The sequence below is a fragment of the Castor canadensis genome, chromosome 8 (genome assembly GCF_047511655.1).
Source record: "Castor canadensis chromosome 8, mCasCan1.hap1v2, whole genome shotgun sequence".
Lineage (NCBI taxonomy): Eukaryota > Metazoa > Chordata > Mammalia > Rodentia > Castoridae > Castor > Castor canadensis.
Window position 1 is genome coordinate 48,678,156 of NC_133393.1, and position 17,937 is coordinate 48,696,092.

A 17,937-nucleotide genomic window follows, 5' to 3' on the forward strand; every position below is an offset into this window, starting at 1 on the left:
GAATGTGGATCAGCAGGCAGTGAGCTGAATCAGTGAAGGTATCAGCGTGGCTTAGAACTTGCAACAGAAGGAGAGGAAAGAGTAATGAGTTCCATGGTTCAGACTGCCTGTGAGGAGAGGAATCCATGGCCCTCAGGAGGCAAAATGTATCCCAGCATCATCTTCTAAAAAGAGTTCTTGGGTTGTGCCTCATACAGGAACGTTATGATTAATGGTTGCTATGATTTATGGATCACTTCCTGTGTTACTGAGGCAGTGAGCTGAATTTACACACATTATTCCATTTAATTTTTAGTACAGTTCTGTCATAACAGGAATTATGCCCCTATTTTGCAGGTAAGAAAAATAGTAGCTCACTGATGGTTGTAAGTGACTTGCTTGAGGTTACTCAAGTTTTAGGTATGATTGCAGTACAATTGTCCTACCAACCCCAAAGCTGTGCTCCTCATCCTGAGTGGTTATGTCATGGATGTTAGTGGCCAGTGTTCCCACTATGTTCTTATCTCAAAACACCAGTAGTTGTTTCACAGGTCTGTTCCCTTGATGATACCTGAGGGATAGCTTTAAAATGTGATTCCACAAAAAGCAATTTTGCTTGGGGTCAAGGGGACTGGGGCAAGTTTTTCTAGTGGTGTGGTTATCTTTGATATTTGGTTGACTCTATAGACATCTCCAGGTCTCGAGTTATGCTATTTGTTCTTAACTTCTCCCTCAGTTAGGAAAATTGAAGCATGTGAATAAAGCACTACCAGCAACTTGGGACAGAGTCAACAAGACATTTTGCAACATTACTGAGTTGCAGTTGTCCATTTTCAGTTTCAGAGAAAGAAGTGTTCACTTTTTGGTATTTTCTTACTTCAAGAAATGTAAGGATTTTAGGCTTAGATTTCTGGTGTGCTAGAGAGAAACACAATCAATTTTCTCAAGTTGAATTTTGTTCATTATATATGTTTTGGTGAAATTCAGTAAGACTGCCTGTGGATGAACTTCAAAAGTAAAGTGATCAGATGCCTCAGTTGTGGGTTCCAGGGGTATTGGGACACACTGTCCTGGTAGGAAGAGAAACCTGAGAAATGAACAGAAAATTGGTCCTGGGGAGGTTCTAACCTTAGGATAGCTAACACGGGAAAGTGATCAGCTCAGGAAATGACCTAATGAACATAACCTCACAGCCCAGAATTATAAAATACATGAGGAAATAATCCATCATATGCCACTGTGATTAGACATAAAAGATAGAAGTTTTTCAGATATTAGAGTAATCTAAAAATGTTTAAAATAATTAAGTCAAACATTCAAAAATGCTTCAAATGTTTAAAGATATAACGTTACCAAATGAAAGAACATTTAAAAAACTCAGCAGATCTGAAAAAGACCTACACAAAAATAGAGAAACAAAACTATAATTGTAATTTTAAAATGAATGGACTGGTTAATTAACAGATTAGACACAGCTGAATGGAGAATTAATAAATTGGGAGACAGACAGGAGGAACTGTTTGGAATGTAGTAGGGAGAAGAAAAGGAATGAAAAATAGGAGAGAGAAGTCAGATCCACACCTGTAATCCCAGCACTTCAGAGGCAGAGGCAGGAGAATTGTGAGTATGAGGCCACTTGGGCTACATAGCAAGGTAGCAAGACCCTCTCTCTCTCTCTCTCTCTCTCTCTTGGCACTATCTGAAGAGACAATATCTGAGAATTTTCTAGAATTAATGAAATTTGCAGACTCAGGAAGCATAATAAGCCCTTAATGGGATAAAAAAAACCAATAACACTGCATTACACACATTGTAATGAAACTACAGAACACCCCAGAGAAAGAGATCACATTGAAAATAACTAGAGAGGAAAACCAGGATTTACAGGATTAACAGGGAAACAGACTTTCCAATAGCTTCCAAAAGGTCAGGCAGTAATGGCATAACACCAACAAAATGTCACTATATATTATATCCAGCTAAGCTGTCATTCTGGAATAATGGCAAAATAAAAATATTTTTGGACAAAATGATGAAGTTTATGATTTGCATACCTTTAGTGAAAGGCATATGAAAAGTATATTTCAGGAAGAAGGAACAAAAAAGGAGTAGAAGCAAGAAGTTGACAGCTACAATGTGATGATTTAGATCACAACCCAATGAAAGCCTGCTTTACTCTTCATCAGGACTGTTCTAACACTATGGTTTTAGATGTCCCAGTTTTCTGGGGGTAGACTCCTTCTTAGATGAAACTCCTAAAACTGCCCTATGTTGTTATAAATAGCTCAGGAAGATGATCTGTTGTCCTGGCTATTACTGTCAGTCCCTAGCTTCCCAGGATGTTGGTCACTGCAACAACCTGTAAGCAACAAAGCTGCAGGGCTGAGAACCCAGCTCTGGGGTCACATGGACCAGCTCTCAGCACAAGTTATTAAAGCTTTCTAAGCTTCAGTTTTGACACTTTTAAATGGGATCAGGAAACATACTTTATAAAGTGACGCATTGCTTAATGATGGGATAGATTCTGAGAAATGCATCACACATCCTTGATGTTATGTGAACATCAAAGTGTAGCTACACAAACTAAGATGGCTATGACGTTGCTAGGTGACAGTCTTATGGGATCACTTTCATATATTGGCCCATCTTGACAGAGACATCATTGTGTAGTGCATGATTGTATGTGTATAAGATTCTAACACAGTACTTGACACAAAACAAATACTTAAAAGGGAGTGCAGTTACTATAACCATTAACATTATAAGCTATGTTAATTTATTTAATGAACAATGCATATATTTACTTTAATAAGAACTTCTGCTTTCCTGGATTTACTTAAAAAGAAAAAAACATAAAAAAGTGTATTGATGTTAACTGAGGTTTGGGTGCCATTTGCCAACACTGCACACCTCCTGCACCCCTGTCTGTGAACCCTCTCTGTGCAGGACACCTGCGTAGCCCTCTGTTGGCACCACACGTCTGTTTCTACCTGACTGTTGCTCTTCAGTAGCACTTCTGGGAAGTGGCTGAAGAATCTCCCTGAGAGACTGTGTTGGCCAGGTTGGAAGTAGAAAATATACCCTTGGTTGAGTTTGCTTTTGTAAATCACTCTCTGCAGTCTGGCCACAAGAAAAATCAAAAGGGCAGAAAGAGAAAATGGATCTTCCTCTCCCTTTGCAATAGCCAGGATATAGTCAGGAAAGGGAGGTCACATGGGTAGGTACTGGGTGGCCAAAGAAAGACTGGACTGCTGCCAGCTCTGTCCCATAGTGCATTATTTCTACAATTCAGTAAAAGATGCCACTTACTGTAGTCTTTAGGTAAAACTACACATCTATTCTAAAGATAAAAACAGCAACTTGCAAAACATAGGCACTGTCCAAGGAGAAAGCTGCTATGAAGGGATCTATACCTGTTGGCAGACACTGAGCATAATTCTACAGTTGGAATAGTAGTTTAAATAGAAATTCTGGGCCCCCCAGCACCAATGTCCGAGAGGGTCCCCTTTCTCTTTGTCATCTACCAAATAAATTGATGTCCAAAGTAATGGCCTCTCTGATCACCACTTTTTTCTAATGTTTGTAAAAGTCACTTTAATCCATAACATTTTCATATAACATATATGTTTTCTCTCTTTCCCTTACTTTCCTCCTTCCTCTGCCTCAATGTCCTGAATCAAGGGACTTTTAAGTGCCTAAAAGAGAGGGCTGCTTTGTTCTGGGCACTTTCACATAGCTGTCTCATACATTTCTCAAGCTCTGTTATGTGGCATTATGCTCACGGTCACATGAGGAAACACAATGGGAGTGGCTGGGCGAGTTGCCCATCTTCCCTGGCTGGGTGGGCAGGGTCTGCCCATCTTCCAGGCTGCCACACTTGCCCTGGATGAGGAACATGTGGTATAAGGAAGGAGGTTTGGGTTTCTGTGATATGGACCTTCTCCTAGCCACCTATGTTATCTTGAGCAAGTGCCTAACAGCTCTGGGCCTCATTCCTTCACCAGGACTAGATGATCAATCACGAAGATCTCTGGCTTCAGTTCTAGAGTCTCTATGTGCCCCCATGCCAATCTTTGGTAAAAACAGAGCAAAAGATGGTACCTGGGAGAGAGCACCTTCCTAACTCAACATGGAACCCCAGGTCTGTTCTCTCCTCCCTGGTCACGGTCATTGCTAATAACAAACAAGCAGACCACAGCCTGGGAGGCCTGGCTGCGCGAGGCATCCCAAGGACTGCTGCAGACCTTCTGAATAAGCAGCCACAAAGCTGCTAATTGGATTCGGCAAGTTGCTGAGTCACTGTCGTATAAGATCAAGTCGCTCTGTGCTGACAGTGAGGCTCGTCCTGTCAGCAGCTGAGAACGTGACTTTGTGATTAAGAACAGGGGTGTACAGAGCTGTACTGCAGATCAGTTCTCACAATTTATAACAAGTAATTAAAATCTAACAGACCACAATTAGACAGCATCCACCGCAACCTTATTTTGCCATTTGTCTTTTAATTAAATACGTCCCATGATTTAGCTCTAACTGCACAGAAAGCCGGCACTCTGATCATTGGTTATGACATATTCTTGGAAGAGGAGAGTAGAGAGCCGAAGCTAAGTGTTTCATATAAATCACTGATCTTTCCCTTCTTGGATCTTTGCACATCACAAGGGAGATATTAAGTGAGGCCGGTCCTTCATAACATGACCATGGGCTCAGGATGCATTCAGGGGAGCCCTAAAGAGCAGAGCTAGGGCACAGCCAATGGGAGGATGTTTTTAGGTTTTCTAGCACTTACAAGGTATTCAGTGGGAGAAATGCACCATTATGTCATAAAAAAGAAACATTTACTAGGGCACTCTGGAGTAAACTTGGTGGAGGAAATAATTTTTAAATGGAAAGAAATTCAGAGTCCCTTTTCATGTTATCGAGGATTTACAACAGATGAGTAGTACTCGGTATGATCAAGGTCACCATGTAGACTCACAGCCATGGAACATGGAGGTGGGGAGTGAGGGTCTTTGGGGAGGACCTGTCTTCTTGTGCATAGCTCAGGGGTGCTCCAGGCTAGCATAGCTCCCATCAGGCCCACCATGGAGCTAGAGACAGGCAGAAGACAAGTCTCTGCTCATCTGTTCTGACTATTTAGAGGTGGACATGGGTAGATGTTCCACTCTAGCAGCCTTTGAAGGATCCAAACTGGAACTGAATTTGTGTGCCATCTCTTAAAGGGTTTCTCACCAGAACGAATGTTGGTGAATGCAGTGTTGAAGGCTTATTGTTGAGCTTTTTTCCAAAAAGAAAAAAGTTGTCTGTTGCTTGCTGGGAACTACGGCATTTTTACTATCTCATCACCCAACAAGTAGTGCCCAGGACAACAGTGCCTAACTCCTAGGCTAGAAGATGTCATTTGCCTGATAAACTAAAAGCAGGAATAGAAATTCCCAGTCTATGTTACTCCAGAGGCACCTGCACATCCATGTTTATTGCGGCACTATTCACAATAGCCAAGTTATGGAAACAGCCAAGATGCCCCACCACTGACGAATGGATTAAGAAAATGTGGTATCTATACACAATGGAATTTTATGCAGCCATGAAGAAGAACGAAATGTTATCATTCGCTGGTAAATGGATGGAATTGGAGAACATCATTCTGAGTGAGGTTAGCCTGGCCCAAAAGACCAAAAATAGTATGTTCTCCCTCATATGTGGACATTAGATCAAGGGCAAACACAACAAGGGGATTGGACTATGAGCACATGATAAAAGCGAGAGCACACAAGAGAGGGGTGAGGATAGGTAAGACACCTAAAAAATTAGCTAGCATTTGTTGCCCTCAACGCAGAGAAACTAAAGCAGAGACCTTAAAAGCAACTGAGGCCAATAGGAAAAGGGGAACAGGTACTAGAGAAAAGGTTAGTTCATGAAGAATTAACCTAGAAGGTAACACCCACGCACAGGAAATCAATGTGAGTCAATGCCCTGTATAGCTATCCTTATCTCAACCAGCAAAACCCCTTGTTCCTTCCTATTATTGCTTATACTCTCTCTACAACAAAATTAGAAATAAGGGCAAAATAGTTTCTGCTGGGTATTGAGGTGGGGAGAGGGAGGGGGTGGACTGGGTGGTAAGGGAGGCGGTGGGGGCAGGGGGGAGAAATGACCCAAGCCTTGTATGCACATATGAATAATAAAAGAAAAATGAAAAAAAACAAAAAAAACAACAACAACAAAAAAGAAATTCCCAGTCTACTCGTTTGAGTCAATTCATTGGCCACCACTGCCCTTCCTCCCTAGACTGACACACCAAGGAATTCAACTTCTATTATTTCCCAAAACAGTTAAAATCACAGAGGCAAGGCTCTCCATGAAGAATTATGTTTGAAAATATCATTTATAAGATTGAGTTTGGCTTATGATGTATGTTTCATCAAGCCAAGCTTCACAAAAATGTCATAACCAATGCATCAGGACTCTGGCTCACCTCCTTTGTTTACTGTTGTGTCCCTAGCACCCAGCACAAAGCTCTGCCCATAGGAAAGCTCAGTAGATGTTTGCTGGATGGCAGATGAATGGATCTTCATACTTGGTTGAAAGTCTACAAGGAGCAAGGTCACCACAGGCTTCTCATGCCCTCCACTGCCACCTCAGACAGCTGGATTAGCACACAAATGTGTGTTTTGTGTTCTCTTGTTCACAATCATGTCTTTCTAGTACAGGAGGGGGAGGCAGTGGCAACCTGCCAACAGCTGCACCTAGGTCACAGCTTTGGGACATGGAAGACAGATCTCCTTATGGCCATTTTGCTTTGTAAACTGTAAAAATGCCAGAAGGAAGATGTTTTCATGCTGGGAATGAACCTTGAAGAGAAAACACCTGTTCCCAGGACCTTCTGTTCAGAAAGCCTTGGTTAGGCCAAGGTCTGAGACCCCAGCACAGCATGAATGCACATCTCAAAGAGCTCAGGCCACCTCCTCCTGGCAGCTGTATCTGCTCCAAACTGGGTCAGCACCTGTCCGTAGGAGTAGCGGGGAGCAGGATCAGGATGTAACACATAGGACCCTCGCTGGCCTGTTAGCACTTCCATCCAGGCTGATACGAGGCTTAGACAGCCACTACAGTCTCCCTGTTTCTGGTCCTGCCCATCCTCACAGTTGGCTTCCTCCAGCACATTCTTCCCCCTACCCACCATAGCTGGTATAATCTTTTAAGAATATAATTCTGATAATCTCACATATCTGCTTAAAAAGCTTCATTAGGCTGCCACCACCACTACAAAAAAGACAAAGAAGTCCCTTCAGGTCTGGTCCTGGCCCATTGCCCCCTCCCCTTGCTCCTGCAATTAGGGTCAACAACCTTCTGTTCTTCAAAGCATTCTTTCATACTGCTCCTATTCTTTAGAGAAGAGTATGAAGGGGAGGTGAAGAGGGACCTAGTTACATAGGACACATAGTTATTCTACAGAGAGCGGGGAGTGGATTCTAGGGAAGCTCCATTAGGGAGCCAGACTGTGGCTATAAAGTGAACCTCATCCTCTCATTTCACCTTGTCATAATAAAGCTGTGCTTTGCTCTTCACCTATCTGATTCCTATTTCTACTCAGTTACACCTGAACTTGGCAAAGGGAAAGGGATGCGATTTACTGGTCCCTCAGAACACCAACAAACCCAATATGCCACCATTTCAGGCTAGCCATATATAAATTAGAAGGCAAGTGTTGAAGACGCAGTGTTTGACCCTTGGCATCACCTCACTGGTATTAGTACTTCATTGGCAGCACTTTCACTGGTGAATGCGGAAGGACTGGCTGCTCATAGTGGAACTTACTTGTGTTACTGCCAGTGACTAGTAAGATGTCTCTGAACAAGCTACTCAACCTCTCTGAACTTTGGTCATGTTATTTGGACAAAGCCACGCAGTGTGCATAATACACCTAGCAGATTGTCTGGTATACACTAAAAATAAATGCTTGCCCTTTTCTTACCAGTTTTGACTTTTATTCCTCGTTCTTGCCTGTAACTATGATGCGTGGCTGGACTTGTGCTGGCATTCACCATTCATACTAGATCCTCCAGCATGTTAACCAGGGGGCCTGAGAGCTCCAAGGCTCTCAAGGTTATTTTCTCTTTATATTTTTTCCATTTAGGCTGGCTTCCCTTTATATCAAATATGCCATTTTCCACTAGATCGGAGTCCTGAGGCACACTTTTTTCTAGCCTTTGCTCAAAGTGAGAGGTGTTTTCTTCCTGGCCATCAGATGCCGGTGGAGGGGGAGTGGGCCAGAGCTTTGGGAGGCAGACTGCTGCCCCTAGGCAGGGACAGAGAAGGAGATGAAGGGCAGTGGTAGTTGGGGAGGGGGGATAGCAATGGGAGTTTTCCCAGGATAGGGCTTAAAATGGCTTACAGACAGATTTCAGATAAATGTTTGATCTTAAGAAATGGTCACTGCAGGTCTGAGTAAAAGCTGTTTGCAAATAAGTTTGGTTTGAAAAAAAACCCTAAATACTCTGCCACTTTACTAGGCTGGAAGACTCTGGCCTCAATGACAAGGGGGACAGAAAGCCACTGTCTGCATTACACTTAAAGTGCACATGAACTACGGCAAGCAGACACGAACTTGCCAGAGTCAAACACATTAACTGTATCATCGGTATTGGAGATAAGAGAGAGTGTGCGCACATGCACACACCTCCCCCATGTACACACTTTTAAATCTCCTCTGCCATGCACCATCATCTAAGGACCCCTTGGCAATCTCACCACTGTCTTTGTTCACTAGGGCAGGCTCTGGCTGTACCTACTAGAAAGTCTGGCTTTGGGCTGCTCTCAGCAGTGTAAAAAGATAATTATGTGCTGGCTGCCTGGGAATGTAAGGCATGAAATATATTACTTTAGTAACTAAAATAATGAAAGGAGTCATCTGGGCTGGAAGACATCTTTTTGTCTTTTAAATAGAAGACCCTAAAGAAGGGCTAACAAACGAATTGGAGAGGACTACCCTGATTAATTCCTCTCATAGTTACAGGCAGCCTGGTGCAGGCCTGACTGACCACATCATAGGCATCAGTTCCTTTCAAGGCTGAGCTTTCCCTAGCTTCTCTGACTGTTACATATGGGGTCACAGGGCTCACTTTGGTACAAAGGTGACTTTCATGGCCCAATGATGTACTTGTCCTCATATTTGCAGCAAATGGACATTCTGTGATTTCTTCAAACACATCTCTTTGTTCTACTGTCTTTGAAACTAATAAAGAATCAATTATAAGAAACACACACAAACAGAAATTGGCATTTATCTATGTGGGATCTCTATGAAAGATGAAAAGATCACTGAGGCACAGGCAAACAGTAATACACATCTACTTCAGATGGCCTACCACAAATGCAGGTGTGCCGTGGTCCACCCAGGAAGGGTGTGGGCTTGTGTTCCATATAGGAGAAGGGTCAGGGGTGAGGGGCAGGGAGATAGTTATCCCCTGTGTCCAAGGACTCTGGAAGGTACTCCTTAACCTTGAATTTCCAGGAAATCTCTCTAGAGGCCATTTTCCCTGAGAATTTGGGAAAATCACAATATCTAGAAAATAGAGCAGAGCTGCCATAGTTCTAACTCAGTTTTATGTTTTTAATTGTTCTTTCTTTGGCCAGCACTTCATGGGTGTATTTGTGGCTGCTTGTTCTGGCATAAATGGTATGGTCTATGGCATGAGCCCATTATTTCCTTAAAAAGCACAAATGCTACAGATGCAGACAATGATGTGACTGGGCTGGGAGAACAGCTGATGATCATCGCTATGTCCTTTGCCTCCCACATGTAAATGCCAAATCCAAACAGATCTTGACTGGAGGCATTATCTTTATAGCTCTTCCTTACACACTATATTTATGTTTTATGCCCCTTTTTGCACCTGTGTTATATTTGACAATAAAAGAGGCTAAAGATTTAATATGCTGCATCCCATGTGGTGTCCATGGCTGCCCTGGAGCTTGAGACACAAGGCAGAGTCTATTAAGCACAGTGCTCTGGCCTTCATGCACTCGGGCTCAAAGGCAGACCAATGGTGTGCTTCTTCTGCCTCCCAGAAAAGCTAGTGCCTTCCAGACTGCATGCTGTTCAGGATATGGGAATGGATGAAAACCTCTGGCAGGGGGTAAGAATCAAGACAGGAATGAGTTTGTACCCTAGCTCGACTACCTACTAATTCCATGATCCAGGGATGTCCCTGAGTCCTGCAAAGCCTCTGTTTCTTCTATGAATGGAGACAATGACAGTGTGGATCTCCGAGGATCCTGGAACAGGCCATTTGCTACAGCATTGACGCTGACATACTGTTGGGTGTGGGTAACAAAACTTCTAAATCCAATAGCCTCAAAGGGTGCAGAAGGGTGCTGGGTCAAACTTGTTTTGGTGATAGCAGAGTAGGTGAGAAGTCATCCCACAGCAGTGGCTCTGCCTCAGACTTGCTGCCTCGTTTTCAACTTTGCTGTCCTAGACAGGGCAATGTGGTTTCCAGATTCGTGTCAGTGGGCCCAGCCTCCCAACCATGGGTAAACATCTTCCCTGACCTTCTCTCTTGGGAGAGAAGGAACATTACTAGAAGCTCTGGGAGATCCCACATGTGTGAGATCCCCTCACATCATGGCCTGTTCCTAAACCAGCCTGTCATGTCATGAGTGCTGTATACAGATTGGTTTTGACCTGGTAGAGGAGCAAAGACCAATGCCCCAAATTATGGTGCTGCTATACCACAGGCAGAGGTGGAAGGATGCCGAGGGGATGCACAGTAAGTGTTACCCAGTCATATAATCCTCCTAGTATCTAACACTCATTACTGCATAACAATGTAAACAACTGGCATTTATTAAATGCCTGCCTATTGCCTATTGATAGAATACTCTTGTTTTTTACTTCTTCCAAGGACAGTTGTTATGGTTTTGATCTTAAATGTCCCCCCAAAGACTCATATATTGAAGGCCTACTCCCCAGGCTGTGGCATTACTGGAAGATTGTGGAAACTTGAAGAGATGGAGCCTCCTGGAAGATGTTATGGTCACTGGGGGTGTGTGTTCTCAAAAGGGATTATAGGACACTGGCCTCTTCTCTTTTTGTTCTGGCCATGAGGTGAACAACTTTGTTCTGCCATATGCACTCCCTGCCATGATGCACAGCCATATTATAGTCCTAAAGCAACAGAGCCAAACTGACCATGGGCTGAAACCACCAAACGTAAGCCGAAATAAATCCTTCCTCTTTATAAACTGATTAGCTCAGATATTTTGTTATAGTCCCAGAAAGCGGACTAGCATAAGAGTTAGACAGCTAACTTTAAACTTAGCAGGTTCTCAATGAATATGCTTTCTATGTCTCCCTGGTATCTACCAACAATGATCTCCTTTATGAAGTCATATTAACATGAAAATAATTTCAGTGCAAGTATAAACCCTCAACAACTGCATTAGAAAGAATGCGGCTTTGTTCTAACCCATCAGCTTGTAACCGATCAAATGCTAACATGAAACTTTCATAAGGTCATTAGAAAGCATGACTTCACCTTCTAATATTCAAGCTATTTTGTATAGTTGCAAACAGACAACAAAACTAGAAGCAGTGCTGATGTGTTTCTCTGGCCTTTCAGTCATTGCAAGAAAGGTGATGTGCTTGGCTCATCTGCTGTCCTTTAGAGCTTGTGGACTGCACATTCCAGTGTGCATGGTTTCCAATGTAGCAGTTTGAAGGATAAAAGTCACCTGTGTCCTCCCACAGGAATTTTAGAGAGGAGAAGTATTCAAGGTTCAAAAGGAGCCTAAGCTGTCATTCAACACTATACTGGAATTCCTAAAGGATTTGCCTCAAGGTTCTTAGGGAAAGTGAGATTACAGCTGGGAGAAATTTTCAAAAATCTCATCACTAGGTGTAACCTACAAGGCAGTAATAACCAATATTGTTATTGCTCTATCAGTCCTACATATTTGGCTCCTGTCTCATGATTCTTATACAGTGGTTCTCTCTTATCTGCTTCCTGAGGTCTCAGTTACCCACACTCTGAAAACACTAAGTAGAAAATTCTAGAAAGAAATTTTGAGTAACTTTTATTATAGCACATTGTTACAATTGTTCTAGTTCACTATTATTGTTAATCCTTTACTGTGCCTGACTTACAAATTAAACTTAGTCATGATATGCATGCATAGAAACAAACACAAATATACCCGGAAGCAATTCTCTGGCCATCAGGCAAAAGCAAAAATTCTCTCAGTAGTACTATGACCACATTTCTCAGATTCTTTATATCCAGGAATTCCGTCAAAGACTATGTATGGCTTCTTCTTTTCTTTGTTTTTGATATTTAAAGTAACTCTATGGGGTAGGAAATTTGCCTGTTTAGAAAATGTTACCAGATTCCTGTCCCTTGACCACAATATTCTCAGGCAAGCCCTCTTCTTCATAAACACTGAAAACATAGGGGAGGCTGTGGGAGGGTAAGAAAAAACAACCGACCAACTAATCACACCAAGAAAACAAAAAATCCTACTAAAGAAAAAATAAGAAGAAGCTTTGTATGGGAAAAGAATTTCACCAGCAAAATTCTCCTTGAAGTCAGCGTTTAGAAGGTACAAAATCTATAGGGAAAAATAAAATGTTCTTAATAACAACAACCTATTGGAATTCTTGAGAATAATCATCCCTCTTCCCACTCTCACCCTTCAGACTTTGGTCTTTTATAGAAACCATGTTTTGTATCAAAGGGATAAGAAATAGAGGAAAGTAGCAATACAGGAAGAAAATAACAAAATAGGAGACAAGAGGAAAACATGATGGTTAGACACCAAGTTGCGGGCGAGTGAAATCCTGCAACCCAAGCAAATGCCCCATGAGCCCACTGCATGTGAGCTTCTTGATAACAAACAGCAGGAGAGGCCTCGGGAGCTAGAAAACTTGGGTGAGTTTTGAGGAAACCTGGGGGACAAGGCTGGATGCAAGGTACCCATTAATCTTAGAATTAAAAGACTTGGGTCTGTCTTTTCTAAGGCCAAATCTACAGAGATACTTTCTGTCCCAAGCAGAAAAAACAGATGCTAATCAAGGCTAAATTCAGAACCAGAGATCTGAGAAATAGCCCAGAAGCCTGTTGAGCATGGAGAGCCTGACATCTAGAGAGAAGTCACCCAGTGTGGCCAGCGAGGAAGCTGTCATAGGTCCCCAATGCTGGTGTATAGCCATAGGGAATCACAGACCCATGGCCCTCATGGAGCAAACACACAGTCTAGGTGCTTATGATGATGTGAGCTGAGCCATGATTCTGGAGAGATGCTCTCCAGCTGTCTGGCATCCTAATCCTATGCATGATAAGGATGAATCAACAGGAGACCTGGGAACACAAGCAGAACATGCAGAAGGGCAGAGAGAGACGAATGCTAAAGCCAAAGCTGCTGTGCTATGAATGCTTGTCATTATCTAATCATCTTCAAGCCCTGAGTACCAACCACACAGTCAGTGCAGGGTAATTTTCCATGTAACTGAGGGCGCAGCACAGAGCAAGGTGGTAGAGAAAAAACTGACAAGAGATTCTGTTCTTCCTATACTTTGTTAAACTCTTTCTCCTCAAAAATTAAAGTGAGCTTTGGTTCTTACAGAGTGAGGAAGCAGTACATCAACTGTCTTGGGATGCTTTGAAGATGAGCAGAGTAGCCACTTAGCAAGTATCTCTGGAGAACCATGCGGGGGCCTCTGAGAGGACCAGCTTGGTAGAAAAATGTGCTGGTTAGGAGCTAGTTGGCTTTCCTTTTACCAAATCCTGTAGGTGGTTGTGTATCTTCTGGCTCCACAAGGCTCCTAGTAAGAAGAGCAGGCAACAAAGTCAAGAAGGCCGGAGCATGTCAACACTTATTTTCTCCAAGTCATGGTATGGAAAATACAAAGCACAGGAAAGAAATGCAATATGGTCTTTGGAGTGCCAAAGTCTCTGGGAGGGCTCCTTCCTGCTCCCTGTGTTAGAGACTATTCAGTTGTGATTTTGCCTTTCAAGTTTTAATACTGTGTTGCTTGCTTTCTGGGATAACAGGCTTGTCTCCAAAGGCTTCTCTCTGCCTAGGTGGAGGTGGGTGATGCCCTCTCTTACTGCAGGGCAGCACAAGAACCCAGGGAACACAGCATCTGGAGTGGGAGGTCTTTGTGACTCCATAACCATCTTGTGAGAGCTTTGCAAATAGATTCAGTGGGGTTGCTTAATCCAAGCAGAAGGATTTTGCATTTTTTGAAAAAGCAATGGAGAAGGAGTAGGGGAGAAAGATTTTAAAATTCTATAATACTTTGCTTCATCCTGTGGTCACTAATTTTGAAATTTGTAACCAACACTCTGAGTTTTATTTTTATAAAACACATTAGGATAGTTTTCTGCTTTCAAAGTTTGAAAAAAGTCTCTACTCCTTACTTACCTCATAGGGAAAAATTTAAATGGCCTCAAGGGTCAGTGTGCTTCAAAAGAAAAAAAAAAAAAAACAACTACTGAGTCAGGACCCTCTAGCATGAGGCTCCCAGAAAACTTATTTTTAAGTTTCTTTACTGTTTTTTATGTTTGACTTAGGGATGCTGAGAATCAAACCCAGGGTCTTATGTATGTTGGGCAAGAGCTCTATAACTGGCCTGCCTTTCACTTTGAACTAAAGTAATGTAATGTGGTGGTTGTCAGCATGGATTCAGGGGGCCTTTAAACCTTAAGTCCTGGCTTTGCTATCTGACCTTAGAGGGGTTAATTTTTCTAGGCCTTAATTGCTTTGCCTGTAAAAAGGTGTCAGTAACACTATGTATCTTATAGAGCTATTGAGAAGATGACATAAAATGATGCAAGAGGACTGGGACATAGGCCCCAAGAAGAGGAAAACAGAGAAAGATCTCAACCTAGGTCACTTTACTTGCTATTGCTTGAAAATGCTGTGTCTCTGAGTGGCAGTGAGGGGAGCCCTCCTGCCTTGACTCAGGCTCTGCGTAGGGAAACTCACTCACTGCTCTCCTGAATCCAAGCAAGGACAACAGCAGCAGGGACATTCTTTTTGATTAATGCTCCAGCATTCTGCTATGAGTAAAGAGAGCACAGCTACTGTCACAGATGTTTCTCATTGAGCTGATCCAAAATGCTGTGTTCAGACCCTCATGAATCCCAAGGGCCTGGGATCCTTCTCCTAAGCAATTTTAATTTTTTAAATGCAAGTAACAGCCTACTGATTTGGTTTTAATTATGGCCTCCCAGAAGGTAGTGGTGGGGTAGATGGGATGTTCAAACAATAGGCCAGTGCTCCTAGTTGCAAAGTTGGCAATGACTGAGGGTTCTTGTTTCTATACATACGACATCTTGGGTGGATCTCAACGTTAGTGATGAAAACCTATCTCAGTTCCGTGTATATAAAACAAAAAAAGTCAGATGGAAAACAGATAGTGGGTGCCACTATGGATAGAAGAAGGGTAGAGATAATCAATGGGGTGGCTAGAGGGAGATACTTTTCCTGATGGAACCTGCAACAGCTGACATCTGTTCTGACAAGTGCATGCTCAGGCCCTACTGGTTCTTGAATATTTTGAATATAACTCTTAGTTTTACAAGATTTTGTTTTGTATTCTAAGAAGTGAAAACAACACCACCACCACTAACAACAACTCCACAACTCTTTGATGAAAGTTTTATGTTTTCAGGAGTCTTGAAACTTGGATATTTTTTTTTTTTTCAAAATGTAGGGTCTGTGATAAAGTATTTTGAATTTAACTGCTGGAAAGAAATCTGTGACTAGCTTCGTGACTTGTAACCAACTCTTCTCGCTGTTACCATATGGTGTTTCCTTTAATAAAAAACATTTTGCAGCAATAATGATAAAAATTACTTTAAGCTCTTATAAAAGTTAGAGGTTTTTGGCAACAAAAACACCCCTTACAATGATGTAGATAACTTTGTATCTGGTAAACAGGAAAACCTCTGTTCTCCTTGCGGCCGTCTTCTAAGCAGCAGTGATGTACAATGTTTGTCATTCATCTGTGCACATATTCTGATTCTCTTATTCACTGACCTCACTTTAGGCTGCAGTCATGTACATTCAGGATCCTGTTCTACTCAGAGACATTTTGGGATCCCATCTCCTTTTACAATGTGCAATAGAACAACAGAGTCTACCTTTCAGAGCCCTGATCAGTTGGGCTATATTCAGCAACAATAATAAAAACTGACCTGGCTTAAACAATTTAAAAATTTTCTAAAATTTTTAAAAAATTTAAAAGTTGTGGAGGTAAAGCAGCTGTTAACATTGCTGTGAGGGATCTGGGCTCTTCCTTTTTTCTGTTCCATCACCCTTAGCATTCATGTGTGTTGTCTAATACCTGCAAGATGGTCTTACATCAACATTGCACAGATAAGACAGAAGAAGGGCTGCATGGGAAAAGGACAAAGGGTGTGTCAGGCAAAAAGCCCCCAGGAAACCTCACCCAGAAACTTCTGCTTATTCTCATTGGCCAAAACTATGCCTCCTGACCACGTCTGAGTCAGGAATAAGGAGTTGCAGATGAGGGTAGGTCAGCCAGTTACTACCATCCTCCACAAACACTACAGAAAGGGAGGGAGAGCCTACTTGCCTTCTCCTCAGATCTGACTTCTGAAGGAGATTTCGTTTCTTGTTTTCCCTCACTGCTTTTTAAGATCTCTTCAAATGGTTTCTAATGTATGTGTATGAGGTTTTGGCTGCTCAGTTTTACTTCTGTGTGAAGTAACTATGTGGTCTCCCCTCAATTCTACCAAAATTCTGTTCCTGATGTCTGAATCCTATAATACTTGGTTTTCTTCCTTTCCTTTAAGTCACTGGGAAAAATGAAAATGGCATCAGTTTAAATCAATGTCTGAATCCAACATAATCTGGCTTAGCGTAAAGGGAGAGTAAGCAGAGCCCTCCTTATACAAATGGGAGTGGTAAATACAGAAAAGGGATGAAGGAGGTGGGGTGCAATTTTTCTACATTGCAGAAGCTGAAGCAGTAGATTGGTTTGCTAGGTATTTAGCCATCTCTCTTAGATAACTTATCCTTCTGGATTAAAAAAAGAAGTGTTCTAGCACCTATGATAGCTTTACATTTATAAAAGTTGAATTCATGCTGGTCTATTTAAAGATCTGTAGCCATTTCTATGATAAATAGCAGGGGTGTATATAACTAAAAAAAAATAATAAGAGATCCCTTGAGGTTAAACTGGAGATACACATTTCTAGAAAAACGTTTTGTTTTAAATATCATCAGCTGGGCTTTTTTGCACTTTAATCCACAAAATAACCAGGTAGATGCTTCAGTACATGTGGATTGGATCTTCAAAAAGGCTGCAGACCTTTTCAGAGGCAACCAATTGGGAGCAGAAGGAGGAAGAAAAGGAGGAGGAAGAGGACAACACTGTCAGCTCTCCAGAAATAAGAATGTTCCACCTGTGCTAGCCAGTTGCCAGGGTGGTCCCTGAGAATCCCCACCTCCTGGGTTCCTGCCTTGTGTTGATCCTCTCATACAGCACCAGGTCTGTGCCATCAGTAGAATAGGGCAGAAGTGATGGTTTGCAACCTCCAAGCTAGGCTGTGAACAGCACTGTGCCTCTGCCTTGCTCTGTCTTTTGGGTCACTCCTTTATGGAAGCCAGCAGCCGTACTTCCCGATGAGGAGCCTGATGGTGGAAGGCTGAGTTCTGGCACAGCTAAGTGCAGTTTACAAGTGGGTCCTCTGGCCCCAGTTGAGCTATCAAATGCTTCTACTTCTGCTGACACCTTGACTGCAATCTCTTGAGAGCAGTGCCAGAATCTTCCAGAGTGCAGAGACTGTGGAAGGTGTCTGCTGGGGTAAGCTACTCTGTATTGAGATAATTCACCATGTACCAACAGACACTAACCTACCACCCTTCCCCTTACCATATGGTTCAAGTCAGGTGCTTCAGTCTTCCTGAGAATATTCTCCTGCAAAA

The 17,937-nt window shown here is 42.4% G+C and overlaps 1 protein-coding gene across 7 annotated transcripts in view; it reads right to left on the reverse strand.

Moving 5' to 3' along the window:
- The window catches only part of Fars2 (phenylalanyl-tRNA synthetase 2, mitochondrial), a 509,857-nt gene that overhangs the window by 49,707 nt on the left and 442,213 nt on the right, over nucleotides 1-17,937 (reverse strand). Inside the window, exons 7-8 of one of the 7 annotated variants that reach the window (XR_012450764.1) lie at nucleotides 17,885-17,929; nucleotides 13,601-13,801 (exon numbers count right to left, since the gene is read on the reverse strand). The exons of 5 other annotated variants lie outside the window; for them this stretch is intronic. Coding sequence is in view for 1 of the 2 variants with exons in the window: in XM_074082967.1 (XP_073939068.1) it covers nucleotides 17,893-17,929 (37 nt within the window). In the remaining variant the exon portion in view is untranslated. The remainder of the gene's footprint in view (nucleotides 1-13,600; nucleotides 13,802-17,884; nucleotides 17,930-17,937) is intronic. One more of the 7 variants, XM_074082967.1, reaches the window with a different exon arrangement.